The 18,078-nt window shown below is 39.8% G+C and overlaps 1 protein-coding gene across 1 annotated transcript in view; it reads right to left on the bottom strand.

Moving 5' to 3' along the window:
- Window positions 1-10,921: 10,921 nt before the first annotated feature.
- LOC127942612 (semaphorin-3D) overlaps window positions 10,922-18,078 on the bottom strand; it is a 48,141-nt gene continuing 40,984 nt past the window's right edge. Inside the window, exons 11-18 of the mRNA XM_052538436.1 lie at window positions 17,569-17,713; window positions 16,239-16,461; window positions 15,606-15,694; window positions 14,948-14,989; window positions 14,546-14,703; window positions 14,128-14,192; window positions 13,756-13,889; window positions 10,922-13,646 (exon numbers count right to left, since the gene is read on the bottom strand). Of these exons, the coding sequence (XP_052394396.1) occupies window positions 13,209-13,646; window positions 13,756-13,889; window positions 14,128-14,192; window positions 14,546-14,703; window positions 14,948-14,989; window positions 15,606-15,694; window positions 16,239-16,461; window positions 17,569-17,713 (1,294 nt within the window). The 3' untranslated portion in view covers window positions 10,922-13,208. The remainder of the gene's footprint in view (window positions 13,647-13,755; window positions 13,890-14,127; window positions 14,193-14,545; window positions 14,704-14,947; window positions 14,990-15,605; window positions 15,695-16,238; window positions 16,462-17,568; window positions 17,714-18,078) is intronic.

Consider the following 18,078-nt stretch of genomic DNA (forward strand, 5'->3'; position numbering starts at 1 on the left):
AGTAGAACTGTTTCAGCAGCTCCTGTGGCAGGTTAAACTTACTCAGCTGGCGAAGGAAGTACAACCTCTGCTGGGCCTTTTTCACAATGGAGTCAATGTGAATGTCCCACTTCAGGTCCTGAGAGATAGTGGTGCCCAGGAACCTGAATGACTCCACTGCAGTCACAGGGCTGTTCATGATGGTGAGTGGGGGGAGTGCAGGGGGGTTTCTCCTGAAGTCCACAATCATCTCCACTGTTTTGAGTGTGTTAAGCTCCAGGTTGTTGAGAGTGCACCAGACAGCCAGCTCTTTTACCTCCTGTCTGTAAGCAGACTCGTCATCGTCCTGAATGAGGCCGATGAGTGTGGTGTCATCTGCAAACTTCAGGAGCTTGACAGAGGGGTCCTTAGATGTGCAATCATTAGTGTACAGGGAGAAGAGCAGTGGGGAGAGAACGCAGCCCTGGGGAGCTCCGGTGCTGATTGTACGGGTGCTGGATGTGTATTTTCCCAGCCTCACTAGCTGCTGCCTGTCTGTCAGGAAGCTGTTGATCCACTGACAGATGGAGGTGGGCACGGACAGCTGATTTAGTTTGGGCAGGAGGAGGTTTGGGATGATCGTGTTGAAGGCCGAGCTGAAGTCCACAAACAGGATCCTCACATAAGTCCCCGGTCTGTCTAGGTGTTGCAGAACATAATGCAGTCCGATGTTTACTGCATCGTCAACAGACCTGTTTGCTCTGTAGGCAAACTGAAGAGGATCCAGCAAGGGTCCAGTGATGTCCTTCAGGTGGGCCAGCACCAGTTTTTCAAATGACTTCATAACTACAGACGTTAGAGCCACAGGCCTGTAGTCATTTAGTCCTGTAATTTTGGTTTTCTTAGGGATGGGGATGATGGTGGAGCGTTTGAAGCATGAAGGGACTTCGCACAGCTCCAGCGATCTGTTGAAAATCTGTGTGAAGATGGGGGCCAGTTGGTCAGCACAGGATTTTAGACAGACTGGTGTAACACAATCTGGGCCCGGTGCTTTTTTCCTTTTCTGCTTCCGGAAGACCTGGCGCACCGCATCCTCGCTGATCTGAATTGCAGGTGTGGGGGAGAGGGGGGATGCAGGAGGTGAGAATGGTGAGAGTGCTTGATTGGAGAGGTGTTCAGGGCTGGTTGCAGGAGTTGTGAATGGTGTGAATGGTTGTGTGGGGAGGCGTTCAGGGCAGGTGATGGGTGTTCTTTCAAACCTGTAGTAAAACTCGTTCAGATCGTCTGCCAGTCGTTGATTCTCCACAGTGCTGGGGGGTGGTGTCTTGTAATTGGTGATCTTCTTTAGACTTTTCCACACTGATGCGGAGTCGTTGGAAGTGAACTGAGTCCTTATTTTTTCAGAATAGTTCCTCTTTGCCACTTTGATCTCTTTTTCCAGTGTGTATTTAGCCTGTTTATACAAGACATTGTCCCCCTTCACGTAAGCATCTTCTTTGGCCTGACGGAGCTGTCTGAGTTTTGCAGTGAACCACGGTTTGTCATTATTGTAAATTAGTTGAGTCTTTGTAGGAATACACATATCCTCACAGAAACTGATATATGATGTTACGGTCTCTGTGAGTTCATCCAGATCGGTGACAGCAGCTTCAAAAACACTCCAATCAGTGATGTCAAAACAAGATTGTAAATCCTGCTCTGCTTCATTAGTCCATCTTTTAACAGTCCTTGATACAGGTTTAGCTGATTTTAGTTTCTGCCTGTAGGACGGTATAAGATGAACCAGAAGGTGATCAGAACGTCCCAAAGCTGCTCGTGGAACAGAGTGATATGCATCCTTTATTGTGGTGTAACAGTGATCCAATATATTACTGTCTCTTGTGGGACATGTAACATGCTGTCTGTATTTTGGCAGTTCACGGGAGAGATTGGCTTTATTAAAGTCCCCAAGAATGATTAAAACAGAGTCCGGGTGATGTTGTTCTGTGTCTGTAATCTGATCAGCAAGTTTCTGTAAAGCTGAGCTCACATGGGCTTGCGGAGGGATGTAAACACTGACCAGAATGAACGAGTGAAACTCCCGCGGCGAATAGAACGGCTTGCAGTTGACAAACTGCATTTCTAGATCAGGACAGCACATGTTCTTTAACACAGAACGGCTTGCAGTTAATGAAGAGTGTTTCGAGATTGAAGCAGCACATCTTCTTTAACACAGTTACATCTGTACACCACCGTTCATTGATGTAAAAGCATGTCCCACCGCCGCGCAATTTCCCCGTTGATTCTGCGTCGCGATCCGCTCTAAACAGCTGAAAGTCTGGCAGATGGAGCGCGCTGTCCGGTATGGTGTCATTCAGCCAGGTTTCCGTGAAACACAGAGCAGCAGAGTGTGTGAAATCCTTATTTGTCCGAGCAAGCAGAAGGAGTTCGTCCATTTTGTTGGGTAGAGAGCGGAGATTTGCAAGATGGATGCTAGGCAACGGCGTTCAAAATCCGCGCTTCCTGAGTCTGACGAGTGCTCCCGCTCGCTTCCCCCGTCTGCGCGTCCTGAAGCGTTTGATCAGCGCTGCTGCTCCTCCGATAACAATGTTCACTAAAACGTCTGAATAATTGAAATCCGGAAAAACATCTTGTGGTGCGTTCTGCCGAATGTTCAGCAGTTCATCCCTGGTGAAACTGATGGCAGGAATATAACTAAAGCAGGACAAACTAACAAAAACACAAAAACATACGCGGAGCACGTCACGGAGGCAGCCATCCTGTATCGACGCCACACACAAGAACTCAACCAATCAGAATGTTTAGCGCCAAAGTCCCGCCCCCGAAAGTTCCGGAACTTTGAAAAAGTACCACCTCGCCAGCAGGGACTTTCTGAGGGGCATTTTTTTACCCAGAACTTTATTTAGTTCCTGGTTCCTGCGGTGGAAACACACCGAGTACCAGGCCAAAGTCCCTAGTTCCTGGGTAAAGTTCCTGCGGTGGAAACGCGGCTTTAAATAACAAATCATTTTTCCTGGCTCCCACCTCCGACAACAAAACCTCGAGTTCATTATGGCTAAAGTTATTTTCCTTTGTCTTTTGTTTCGGTGCCATAATTGTCTTTCTCTGTACAAGTGCCTCGTTGTGGAAAGCCCTTTTATGGAGCTGGTTTGGGCGTGAATTATGCTAATTACTGACCTCGTGCACGCGGGCGCTCATTTAGAAGACTCCAAATTCACTAACAGAAGAATGAGTTTAAGAACAAGCGCATGTGTTGTGAATTAGGCGGAAAGTTCTCGTGAGAAGTTCAAATGTGCGTATAAGTAAGAAAATTGTACGCAAAAATTAGTGAATGAGACCCAATGTCTTGACCAGGAGCACACCCCTAAATACATTGAAGCAACTGCCATGTGATTGGTTGATTATATAATTGCATTAATGAGAAATTGAACAGGTGTTCCTAATAATCCTTTAGGTGAGTGTATATATATATCTCCAATGGCAAAGGCACTTACCTTTATTTAACAGTACTGCAAACACACAGATAAAGAAATAGCAGCACCTGAAAAAACACATGAAAACCTTGAAATGAAATTAAAACTGAGAAAAGTGACTAATTTGCACTAGGTACACATTGCACTGAATGCTATCTCCACTATTTGCTGCCCATTTGTAGAAGTCTGTACTAAGAGTGTAGCTTATTCTTGTCTGTTTTCTTGTGTCGCACACTATGCAGTGATGCAGCCAGGGACTTCATTCCTCCTCGAGTTATTGATTTGCTGAGCTGTTAGAGCGGTTACAATGTCATGATCAATGTCTCTGCGCCAAACTCTACTGTATTCAAAGAGCCTTTATATTACTGTACTACAACTTTTCAGCTCACAATTATAGGCCACTGTTTTAAAGTAATATTCCCCATAGTAGTTTACAATTCATTACAGTACAAAATTTAGCCAAATATAATCACAGTTTCAGTGTATTACAACTAGACTGGAGTGCGTGGAAGGACACAATATGACATACATCATGCTTCGAATGGGACAGACACAGAACTGCAATCTAAAAATGAGAAACACTTCAATTAGAATGTGTTCAAACAACTATTCAATCGAACAAACAACCAAAGAAAAATATTAATGTAATTGATTATTTACAGAAATAGTCATTTCAATGATAATGAAAACAGCAATTACTACAAAAAACACACATCATAAAACATAGATTTAGGCTATACCTGTTCTCATATTGCAGTCACAGTAGGCCGAGTAGAATCACACCAAATGTCTTGTTTTTCTTCTCAGACTCTGTGAAGTCACATGATGTGAAGAGGAGCACAATGCTGCAGTTGTCAAGAACGACTCACAAAAATCAGCATGCACAATTAAATATAAAATATCAGCTGATAATAATAAAGTAAATAAATCTTTCATTCCAGCCAATAATAATATATATATATATATATATATATATATTACACATCCAGTGGTAAAGGCTACACTTACCTTTGTTTAACAATACTGCAAACACACAGATAAAGAAACAGCAGCACCTGAAAAAAAATCCTTTTACAGAGACAACAACAAAAAATTACTAAACTGAGAAAAGTGACTATTTGCACTAGGTATACATTGGACTGAACACTATCTCCACTATTTGCTGCCCATTTGTAGAAGTCTGTACTAAGAGTGTAGCTTATTCTTGTTTCGCATACTATGCAGTGATGCAGCCAGGGTCTTCACTCCTCGAGTTATTGATTTGCTGAGCTGTTACACGGCAGAAATGTGGATCGATGTCACTGCACCAAATTCTACCGCATTCAAAGAGCCTTTATATTACTGTACTACAACTTTTCAGCACACAATTACAGGCCACTGTTTTAAAATAATATTCCCCATAGTAGTTTACAATTCATTACAGTACAAAATTAAAAATCTTTGTCGAACAATGATCCTTGTTACTACAGCAAAGTATTTAAGCACAAACATGCAGTGAACTCTAATCTGTTCATAAATAACGTCACCATTGATGATTTAGGAGTTTGTTGCTGTATGAGTACAAATGCGGACTCAGTTCACTTCCAACGATCAGTGTGGAAAAGTCTGAAAGAGATTACCAACTACAAGACATCACCCCCCAGCACTGTGGAGAATTGACGATCTGATTGAGTTTTACTGCAGGTTTGAAAGAACACCAATCACCTGCCTTGAACGCCTCCCCACACAACCATTCACACCACTAACATCTCCTGCAACCCATCCTGAACACCTCTCCAATCAGCTGCTCTCACCATTCACACCTCCTGCACCCCCCCTCTCCCCCACACCTGCAATACAGATCAGCGAGGATGCGGTGCGCCAGGTCTTCCGGAAGCAGAAAATTAAAAAAAGCACCAGGCCCAGATTGTGTTACTCCAGTCTGTCTGAAATCCTGTGCTGACCAGCTGGCCCCCATCTTCACACGGATTTTCAACAGATCGCTGGAGCTGTGCGAAGCCCCTTCATGCTTCAAATGCTCCACCATCATCCCCATCCCAAAGAAACCCAAAATTACAGGACTAAATGACTATAGGCCTGTGGCTCTAACGTCTGTAGTCATGACGTCATTTGAAAAACTGGTGCTGGCCCATCTGAAGGACATCACTGGGCCCTTGCTGGATCCTCTTCAGTTTGCCTACAGAGCAAACAGGTCTGTGGACGATGCAGTAAACATCGGACTGCATTATGTTCTGCAACACCTAGACAGACCGGGGACTTATGTGAGGATCCTGTTTGTGGACTTCAGCTCGGCCTTCAACACGATCATCCCAAACCTCCTTTTGCCCAAACTAACTCATCTCTCTGTGCCCATCAACAGCTTCCTGACAGACAGGCAGCAGCTAGTGAGGCTGGGAAAATACACATCCAGCACCCGTACAATCAGCACCGGAGCTCCCCAGGGCTGCGTCCTCTCCCCACTGCTCTTCTCCCTGGACACTAATGATTGCACATCTAAGGACCACTCTGTCAAGCTCCTGAAGTTTGCAGACGACACCACACTCATCGGCCTCATTCAGGACGGTGACGAGTCTGCTTACAGACAGGAGGTAAAAAGAGCTGGCTCCGCCAGCTGAGGAAGTTTAACCTGCCACAGGAGCTGCTGAAACAGTTCTACTCCACCATCATTGAATCCATCCTCTGCACTTCAGTAACTGTCTGGTTCAGCCCAGCTTCTAAATCTGACCTCAGAAGACTACAGAGGGTAGTCCGGACTGCTGAGCGAATCATCGGTTCAACCCTCCCATCTATTCAAGAACTGTACTTATCCAGAGTGAGCAAAAGGGCTGTCAAAATCACTCTGGACCCCTCACATCCAGCACACTCCCTCTTTGAACTGTTGACATCTGGTCGACGCTACAGAGCTCTGAGCACCAGAACGACCAGACACAGGAACAGTTTCTTCCCTCAGGCAATCCATCTTATGAACAGCTGATAATAACTGTGCAACACACTACACTTTTATATTTATATACACATTCACTTATCTAACACACATACTTAGTGTACACTTTAATTTTTGCACATAATATACCTGTACATACATAACTGCTTTTTGTAATATACCTGCCTACAATTGTCAATTTGTATATTGTCATTCCTTACCTACTTATTTTATTTTATTTTTTTTTAATGTGTTTTTGTTCTGTCGCTGTGATTCTGTTGTACTGAGGAGCTTCTATCACAAAAACAAATTCCTCGTATGTGTGAACATACCTGGCAATAAAGCTCATTCTGATTCTGATACTGTTCCACAATACTTCAATGCTACCAGACTGTACATCATTGGTAAGTGCACTTTTGTTAATTAAGTCATTCAGTACAGCAGTTATTTAGAGATTATTAACTGAGACTTTATTGCTTTCTTTACAGAACAAACTCCACCAACTGAGTGTGAGAATTACACACAAGTGCAGTATATTCAGCAGAATTAGTCATCTTTGCAGACTCTTTCCCTCATGTTTGGTCTGATAAATGCAGTTTCGTTCCTTGTTGTCATAGGTGAGTTTTCATAAGTGTTAAAAATGAAGCAAGTCAATGGAAAAGTGAAATGTCAAACTGAGATTTGAATCTGAGGCAGAAAAAAATACTTCTGCACAAAATAAGTTTTTTAAAGACACTCCGTTGTAGTCTCTTTTTTTTGTTCACCCACTTGTGCCGTCAAACTGTTGTATAAATGCAATATTACACTCAGAACCGTGAGATATGGCTGTATATCAGCACGATGTGATTACCTACAGCCGAAAACTTTTCCTCATTGATCTTTCAGCATGCCGAAGAAGACTCTTCCATGTTGTGTACAAAAATCTTGGTTCAGTCAAGTGGATTTGCATTGTGGTTTGATTTCTTCAGAAAAAGTGTTGCGTCTAGACAGGAGGTCTGCACTTTAACCCACTGAAGAGTTTTCTCTTTCACTCTCCTGCTGCACTATAAATGTAAACCTTAAGGTTTATATAATATAATATCTTCACTTATAAAGTGGAGATGATTTGTAAAAACGTGATCAAAGCAAATGTGACTTCCTGTGCTTGATGTGGTTGACATTTTGTGATGTTAACATTTGTGTATCAGTCTTCTCACTTTTTGATAAGATATTACGCATCATAGATTTTTAGAGCAAATGAAGGCTTTACAGCTACTGCTCAAGTTATTAAAGTGCTCATTAAATTCTCTCTCTCTCTCTCTCTCTCTCTCTCTCTCTCCCTCTCTCTCTCTCTCTATATATATATATATATGTAGGTGTACGTGTGTGTGTGTGTGTGTGTTACAATGAGCAAATCCCAATATTTCGATTTTTTATGAAGCCTAAATGATGTTTGCATATGAAATATAGTCACAGGCATATATTCTTCATACATTATATTATTAAATCTATTATTTATAATGACCACCAGATGGCCACACTCTACACCATCCAGAAATAACCAAAGCGGCCAAAACTAAAGCCAAGTAGGATGTGAAAGACTTGATGTGGTCACATTATTGGTCTCTGACCATTTAATCCTTAAATTGACTTGATAAGTCTTCCAAGATGAGAAAGAAGACTTTAAAAGAGAGTCGTTTAAAACAATTATGCCAAATGACATTGACAAAATATTGAGTTTTTAAAAAATGTCTACAAGAACAGATTATAGCCCAGATAATACACACAGAGAGCGAGCATAATACTCTTAGTCCACAAAACAATTTAAAACACTTTTTTTTCCTTTACAGGCGAAGAATATGTGAGAGCTGTGAATAAATACGTGACCAAGATAGTAAGTGGTAAGCTAATCTTGCTAGCACATCCTGCCTCGATCTAGGTGAGACTTTTGTGGTTTATTATTTGCACAGTGCAAAGCCAGTGAAACATTTTGTGAGCTTGTCTCAACACTTTATTTAAGGCAAACTATCCAAAGTAATTCCTTAATTAATAACTGAACCACAAAATAAATACATTAAGAAAGAAATGCAACTCTATAATCATGTGCTTTTATTATGATGTCAAAGAGCAGCATCAAACACGTGAAGCTGTCGTGCCAACAATATTTCACTGTAATTTCCTGTAAAAGCAGCTCTGAATCTATTTTTTGCTTTAATAACAGCAATGAACACGACTGATTGAAAGTGCATTACAAACACATTTACCCAGTCTTTTACAAAGTGTGCTATTAAGCTACATGAAATAAAGGAATGTCTACTCATACACTATATGACAATGGACATCTGCTCAGTGTTACACAAACATTTCATATTCAGTAAATCCATAAAAAAAACAGACAACAGACAGACAATTTAGCTTTATAATCTAAAATGTATGTTTGGGTTCTGTTCCATTTCAATTAATAAACGCTGATTGCACTTACAGCTGTTTAGATGTTTTGCAGTGAGTATCAGGAACTCAGCAAACCTGCAGTAGCACAGAAACAGCTTTCCTTTCTGGTGGGTTTGAGAAGGAGTGTAATATCAGAACTGGAGGATCTGGTTAATGTAGCAACTATGTCACCTCCTTTAAGTCAAGACCACAATTTATGGTCCATTTTGATCCAAATCTGTTAGGGTATTTATTAAATCTTTGACACTATGTAAGTAGAACTGTGTAAAAAAAGGTATTTTTGTGAAGTGAAAAAAATAATTTTTTATATTAAAAATAGCCACAAAAAAAATTAACTAAAGATACTTCTGTGCAATGGGAATGTATGTTTGATGAAAAAGCTGTCACTGGGGTGGTACATATCAAAAGGCACTAATATGCCACATTCAGGGGTCTAAGGTGATGCTGACAGCTTTTTTACTGCAGATGGTGTAGTTTTGCATGACATCATATATAGTCCCATTTTGCAGCTTTTGCAAAAACTAAAATAGTTTTTGTCAAACCCAAAAATGTATGTACTGTGCTTAGGATCCCACATAGGATCCTGGCCAGCAGTGAAGCACCACCTACTCGCTGCTTATAAGTAAGTGCACCAAAATGCTGAATGCTAAATTTGGAGTCATATGAGACCAAACTATATATGTGTATATTTTTGATGTGGATGCAATGCATATGCATATGAATCCAATTGAGAACTTTTGTGGCATTATATTTCGTATCCCATTTTGGGCCCAATGAATCTTGCCATCATCATCATCCTGGAATATGTACATGGGTACGTCTTCTGAGATAGTTATTTGAGAAGTAAAAAGATACGTACTGCATCAGTTGGAGTTGCCAAAAATACAACATGTAAGAAGCATTAATCACTGCAATAAAGATACAGTCCTAAACTCTTCAGTATTTACTTATTTAGTTCTAAATGATGACATTTTTTTTTCTCAACAGTCAGTATATAAGAATAAAAGACTGTGTGTGGTCAAAGCAAATATAACTTTAACTTCCCTCCTGATCTAATTCCTCCAATGCCCTTGAATTCTCAGAGGTAAAATCTCCAACGAGGCGTGAAACAAAGATATTGCTCATGCAACATCGTGCAAGTGCTCGACCAATTTATTTAACAAAATGAGGATTATGCAGCTCCAGCTCTGTGAGTTTATTATCCTTTAAAATAACTTTGTAAACGGCTAATATTATTTGATATTTCAATATCAGAGTTTTTTTTTTTTTTGAAGTGTGATTATTTATTTTATTTTATTTTTTGGTAGATCTTTTCATATGGTGTCAAGCTGCAGCGACATTAACAGATCAAGTGTTGCACTTCGGAAAAAATGTGACCATACACTGTAATCTTGACTTAAAGGAGGTGACATTAGTTAGTGAATCCACCAGATCCTCCAGTTCTGATTACGCTCCCTCTCAAACCCACCAGCAACATTTTACTTCAATAACACATTCAGACAGAAATATTCAGTGCAGACGAAACATCATCTGTTCATAACTAATGTCAGTATTCATGAGTTGGGAGTATATTAATGAACATGGACAGAACTGCACAATTCAGCAATGGTACCAGACTTGACCTGACCTCACAGATAGTTGGTAAGACTACTACATTTATTGCTTATTTGACTTATTACAGTCTGTAGATACTTAAGCCCCGCTGTAGTTGAACACATTAAATGCATTTCATATATTTTTGAAGATATATGTATGAAATGTCTTAATAAATGCAGTACTTTTTGTAGAGGTCACTGAATCACAGCATTTTATTCACAGTTTCATCACAGAATCACACAACAGTGCATCCTCCCGAGCAGACAACATGGCCGAATCTTACTCTAATATTTGGTCTGATTATTGCTGTTCTGGTTATTGTTGTGATCGGTGAGTTGATTTTTCTAAACTTTAAATATAATGCTCCTGTCTGTTAAATGTCGCTTTTGAGTTTGAGATTTTTTTTTTAAATTATTTTTTTAGTATTCTTGGGCATAATAAAGGTTTTTGAAGATAACGGACACTCTCCTCGACCTGAAGACCTACAGCAGCTTCTTATGCGCCTGGAGAAATCTGAAGAATCATCACAAACACTGATACATTATGTGCAAGTGGGATAAATCATATATTTCAGAGTTTGCCTCTTAACTGCAACATGCTTGATGGAGTTGTGTTAGTTAGTTGGTGTTAGAATTGGAATTAAATGTCTAATTCTGGTTGACTCATGGTTGTTTCAGTATACGGAGGTAAATGTCCACATTGTATAAAAATGTTGGTTTTCCAGAATCTTAAAGTACTCTTGTGACTGATAACTGCCTGTGCCCATATAAAAACATATCTGCTTAACATGAAGTTGTCATTGACATTGTACAATAATCATTAAATCATGTATTATGTTAAGTATAATTGTGTTCAATAAAAGCTAAATATAAACAGAAAGATGAAACAGTCTTTCCCAAGGTGTATTTTCACTTTATATTTTCAATACATATATATGAATGATGAAAATATGAAATATTTCACAAAAGCAAAAACAATTGATAAGAAATTATGTTCACTTTGTTCACAAATGAAAATGACAGGTGTGCTTTACTAAGCTTAAAACATGTACTAAAACAGTACAAATGTGAACTACCATTCAAACATTAGAGGTCAGAGGTAAGTTTTTTTAAAGATGTTTGAAAGAAGTCTCTTCTGCTCACAAAGGCTGTTTTGTCTTCTCAAAAAAATAAAAAAAACACTAATATTGTGAAATATTATTCTGATTTAATGTAACTATTTTCTATGTAAAAATTTATTTAAAGTGTAATTTATTCTTGTGATGCAAAAGACAATTTTCAGCATCATTACTCCAGTCTTCATTGTCATGATCCTTCAGAAATCATTCTAATATGATGATTTGCTGCTCAAGAAATATTTCAGATTTTCAATGTTGAAAATGGTTGAGCTGCTTGAAGGGTTAGTTCACCCAAAAATGAAATTTAGCCCATACATTTAATTGCCCTGAAAGCATCCTAGGTGTATATGACTTTCTTCTTTCAGACAAATCCAGTCAGAGTTATGTAAAAAATTGTCTTTGATCTTTCAAGCTGCATGCTGCTCAGCGGGTGTTGCACTCAAGAAAGTCACACACACCTAGGATAACTTGATGGTGAGTAATTTATGGACTCATTTTCATCTATGGGTGAACTAATCCTTTTATATATTTCTGACATTTTTCCAGCATTCTTTTACGAATCGAAAAAGTCTAAAAAACAGCATGTTTTGAAATATAAAAAAACCTTTGTAACATTTCTTAAAAGAAAAAACATGTTTTGAACAGTATTATTTACAAGTCTAAAATCAGTTATTAGGTATTTAAATATATAGCAACCACTACAACATTAAAAGTATAGCATGCTAGAGCGAGTTAGAAACATAAAGGAGAAACCCAACATGTGATCTCCATTACTTATGTAACCAACATACATTAAAACAATGTACATTTAGTGATGTTTAACTTTTTTCAGTTTCCACAGTAAGCCAAAGACAACTTTTCATTTAGTTACGGTAAAGAACAAAATCATGATGGTTCTGGAAATCATTTTCATGGGCAGTGAAGAGAATTTTAAAAAGCTCTTTGATCTTTGGATGCCATTTTCTGCTTCCCATCCCCATATGCTTTTACACACAAATACATCTTACACATACTGTACACACAAGGGACCAGAGTGGAGAGCTTTGGAAAGGAGTCATGAAACAAACACAATATTTAGTCAAGGATGTTCTCAGGAAAGAGCATAAGAAATTGTTCTTGAAGGGGAAGGAAAGGCATGAAGGGCACATCCTTGGCAAACTTCCTCTGAACATGGAGGCACGTGCTGTTGTCAGAACAAACTTCAAATTTGTGGCCTAAATATGATTGTGTCAAGAGTCCAAATATAATAGCAAACCAATGATATACAGTTTTAGGGACTATTTAATCTACATGCCAAGTGAAAGCAAGAGAAGTCAGTTCATCGTTGCACTGCATTTCGCTCAAAACAGTGCATTAGCTTGTCCATTTTCAATATTAGCTTACCAAGCTTACCTAGCATTTAGCATAGGTGCTTGTCTTTCAAGAAGTTTCACAAACAATAGAAACCGTTAGAAATATTACGTTAAATGTATGCAAAATGTGGATGCCAGACTGCACAAATTTATCTCAGTTGTACAGCTACAGTCTGTTTTATTATAGTCTATTGGATTAAAGCTACATGCTAACACTAGCACAAGCTACAAAATAAAACTTAATAGAGAACCCAATAGAAGAATAATACAGTTCTTATGGTCTGTAGCCCTTTGTTGTTGCGATAACAGTAGCTGGTTTGCTGGTTGCAGCTAGTCAGAATGTAGCTTTAGCCATTAAGCTACAAAGATGCTAGTCTCACAGTCCTTAAGTCTGTGGTTTCATCTCTGTCTAGAGGCTTGTTGGGTGGATTTTGTCGCCTAACTCTCGCTTTACGATTTTCAGCCACTTGCTTCAACTTTAGCGTGCGTAGTTTCTGCTGTCGTCGTTTTTCGCTGTACCAAAGTTGTTCACAGTACTCATCAGACGTTAGCTCTCTAACTCCCATCAGATGGAGTTCCTTGTAGCTCCTTGGCAAGGCTGCGTAATTTCCGGGATGGGTGTTCTGCGCTCTTGACATGTGGTTCTTGGGGATGACGTGGACCTCATAGCGGGCTAACGTGCGGGAGAACAGGTGTTCGTAGGCTATGCAGAGATACAGGCCGGCATTAGCGGATGCTAAGTGCTGGAGAAGGAGCCCACGTTGCATGTGGATGAGGTTTTCTTCACCTGGAACCAACTGAGAGATAGAAAGGGGTTTGTGTTAGAATAGAAGAGTTTGAGTTAAGTGTATATCCACTTATTTTATGGTTTTTGGATTAAGTCTTCAAAACAGGATGTGGATGGACCTCTTTGCTGTTTTGGCTGTGGTTTGGCTGAATTATCCACTTGACCGTGGCTTGTGGTGAACGTGGGATACATTCCAGGAAGGTTGAATTTGTCTCCACAGCGTAAACTGTCTTCAGTTCAGCATCATCTGAACCTGTAGAGACGAATGGACACTTTTAGCTTCCAAAAAGTTTGTATATTTATATCGAACGTGTTCTATTACTTCCAGCAGTTTTGATTTCATATTAAACAGCTGCACACATCTTAGCATGTGTTAGTAATCATTTTGTACACTAGAGGGAGTGGTGTGCATTTTTTTTTTCAGGACTGGCCAATATCATCTACAACCTGAATGTGGAAAGTGGTGAGGTGAACAGAAAGTGATTTATTACCGTCTCTCATGTCCTGACACTGGCTCCAGGGGTCTCCATACCTCACATCCTGTCTCCGGGCACGCCTGCGGACCACAAGAGGATGTTACTGACCCTCAGATACATTATTTGACAGGTTTCCTGGTGGTTTTCAGTACAAGTAATCCAAGACATTTACACGAATAAATACTCCAAATAAAATTAATACAAATTCACTTTGACCAAGCTTACAATTTATCCACTGTTTGTTAATAAAACTCAATGTATACATTTAAGACCGAAATCACTTCTACAAAATAATTAAATAATTTCACTCAGAAATTGCTAGTATATATAATTATTTTACTAAAATTCCTTTGAATAATTATTAAAATGCTATAATGACCAAATGGTTTTCCGACCAATGAGAATGCATTAAATGTAAAACAAAGGGAAGTACCTTTTGTTGCTAGGGAAGTAGTTCGTACAGGAGGACCCGTCCCAAGCGCAGTATGGGTCACGAGCCAGACAGCAGTCTACACACGCTTTACCATACAGCTCACACCTCTGCACAGGAAGCTGGACGACCCCTTCATCACTGCTTACAAAGAGCACTTGCTAGTGAAGAAAAACCCAAAATACATGATGACGCATGTCTAAATGTGATATAAAACAGACTAATCCTTAATAAACGAATAAAAATGGTAATTAATAATCAACTTTTATCAAATCTAGCATTTACAGTGACACACTTACAAAGGAAGTCTATGGGGCAAGACATTACGGTGGGTTTAAAAGCAAAAAGGTGGAGCTCATATTTTTGTGAAAGCAAATGGCCACCCACTAAAACATGTCCACTTACCCTTTTGGTGGAGAGCTCCATGTTTAGTATAGGGGTTTGAGTCTACAAAATAGAAAAAATAGGTCAACACATAAAACGACTAATTTCTTGAACAAAAGAGGAAGAAGACAAGCATGGCTGGCGCTGAAAAGGAGCAGCTGATCATAGCAGGCTCCTGTGAAAGTTTTACAGCTTTCTGCTCTTTTGGCTCATTTCTCCTTCATAAACAGCAGCAAATGAGCCTTGACTCTTAAAAGGTCTCTTTCTTCAAATGGCAGGCAATATCTGTTATTATACTTCTTGTGATAGGTTTAATTGACTGCTCTGTTATATACATAATGATGTTTTTGACGCAGTTAAATCACTTGAAATATCTGATATTCATAATGTATCTGTGATTTGATCTGAGCAAAACCGACACATTCCTCACTTTCTAAAGTTTTGGATGAATTAGATCTGTTTGTTCACTAAGCAACACTTCCTCTCCCGTTCCTGGGTTTGTTCACTTGAGTAGACAGCCATGGGAAACCTGGTTTTCTTCTTTAGGAGTTATTTTTGTTTGGGAAGCGCTTGACGTGAAAACAACAACCAATAAGAGCCCAGGGTCAGAGGTCATGAGTCCAACAGATGGCACAATAAACAAGAAGTGAGAGAAGAAACTGAGGTCATTTTAAATTACCTTGAAGACATTAAGCTCTTCTAGAATGATTTCTTCAGTTTCCCAGTTCTCTTTAGGTACAGAGACCACCTTTAATACTCTGCCATCATCTGGAGATAAAGAAGATTAACCATGTATGATTATGACAGAATTATACCATCTTCGAATAAATCCCTTAATTCACCCGTACTTAGTTACTATGGGGAGTGAGCACTAGCTTTTGGTGTGTGTATATATGCAGCACCCTGAGGGCTGACAGCTGTTACACTGTTCTTGTCCAATACACAGTAAGATTGCGAGTTGGCTCTCTGTACACACAGGTTAAGCATATTTATTCTGAGGAGAGTATCTATTTGCCCTAAATGATTCACTTAAATGTGGTTCACGCATACACCCACCAGTCCAGGGGAGCAGATGTTAGACAGGAAAAGAAACTTTGGCTCCTCGGAATGTCAGGATAATCCCAGGCAACAGGACCACTGACAAGTGTGGGAACAGAGGTCATCTTTGATTGAATTTACTGGATCTACGAGCCGATGTGGGAGATTTCCATATTTGCAGTGCAGTTTTAGGTCTAATGCTAACACCAACTGGTACCACTTTTTATACTAGTATAAAATAAGTAGATCTTTTGTTAAACACTTTCAAACATACCCGTGCCAAGATGTAGGACGTCATACTGCCCATCCTCGGCATCAACCCTATCAACCACGAGCTTCTTTAGCCTGTAGGGGGCGTTGATCCGAGTGAAGACGGGGCGCCTATGAATGGGCATCACTGGCTCCCACATCAGCTGATGGGTCCTCATGAAGCTCACAACATCGTCGGGGAAATCTCGGGTGGACTTGTGCAAAGGGTCATAGGTTTCACTCGGACACTGTAGGGATATAGGAGCTTTAGTTAAGCTTTTATTTTGGAACCCTATGGGGAATAAATTTGGCTTAACAGTCCCAGACTAAGGTAAAAATAGTCAAAAACATTTGGCAGATATGGATTTTGCCCACTGTTTGAGAACATAGTATAGCAAACATCATAATTCTTGATTATCCATATTGAGAGATGCAGTTCTGAAAGAATCTTCTGTTGTCATGGACAATTCGGTTTAGTGAGTCCCTCCAAAGCAGGGAATGTTACACGTTCAGATAATCTAGTATGATAAAACTTGCTTACTAAACTTGCCTGTGAAAAGGCAAGGTATTACCAGCTTTTACCTTGTAAATCCACTAAACATGATGACCTTCAAACGAGGCCCGCAAAGGTAAGAGCATGGTGTCTGAATGAAATAAACACAAGTAGATCCATTTTACAACTATGTGTGAAATGAGTTCAAATTATGTTCATGATCTTAATTGTGCTTTCTAATCCAAGGGTGTCCGAACCTCTTCTTGGAGGACCAAGAACATCCTGCAGAGTTTAGCTCTAACCATCCTTCACAAACTTGCCTGGAAGTTTTTAGTGGATTCAGGTGTGTTATTAAGGGCTGGAGTTAAACTTTGCAGGACAGTAGATCTCTAGGAACAGGTCTGGACACCCCTGTTTTAGTCACTAAACCCCAGAATTTGAAAGGGTTTAGTTGAGGTCAGTCAGTGGTTATGACTTCAGCAACTAATGGAGCAGTCCTCATAGCCCTGATAATTGACTTCCTATTTGTGACCTCACTGGAGTCCACAATCAAGCCACTTTATTAACCGCACTGTCGCGTGGCTCCTAGAGTTCCTGCTGACATTTTTACAACCCCCTTGAGGTAGTGCAGCTAGTGCATGGAGTAACTTGCCACATGGTTTTCAAGCTGCCCCAACATATCTGCAATCCAAAACCAACCGTAGATCTCAAATCTTGCTCACAACACAAAGATTACAGTTTGACCAGTCTGAAGTCCTTCAAGTTGCCAAAAGAAAGCAACTCATACAGACAATATAAAGATATAAAGACAAATCATCTTCTCTACTTTACCAAATATAATTCCTTCCTGTTGAGAGCTTACCGTTCCTGGCCGTGGATAAGGGATCCTCCCCTTGTACTCCATCCAGCGATAATCAGGGCTCTCCTTATGTGCAAATGGCCCATTGAAGGCGGCTCGTATAGAGGCCATGGAATAGATGCAAATGGCTGAACCTCTGAAAACAGAGCTTTTGAAAAGGAAACATGTATTAGTCTGATGGCAGGTTAAAATAACAGAGTTCCTCAAGCTTGGTGACCTTTCACCCTCACGTTTTACCCCAAGCTATCCATTCCTTGGGTGGGAGCACCAAAATGGATTGTTCTGAATGAATTGGGCAGGGAGGAGAGCATCCTGTGACCAGATTGTTGATTTTAGGAGAGTTTTTATACTGATTTTAGTTTACAATATTAATTGAGACCAACAGATTTTGGTGGTTGGAATGAACAAGGGAGGTCTAAGAATCTGAAGAGTTAGTTAAATGGGAATGAGTGTGACCGATTGGTTGATTTGAATGGAGCAAATGATAATTCAACAATTGAGATAAACAAATAT

Source organism: Carassius gibelio, chromosome A22 (assembly GCF_023724105.1).
Source record: "Carassius gibelio isolate Cgi1373 ecotype wild population from Czech Republic chromosome A22, carGib1.2-hapl.c, whole genome shotgun sequence".
Taxonomy (NCBI): domain Eukaryota; kingdom Metazoa; phylum Chordata; class Actinopteri; order Cypriniformes; family Cyprinidae; genus Carassius; species Carassius gibelio.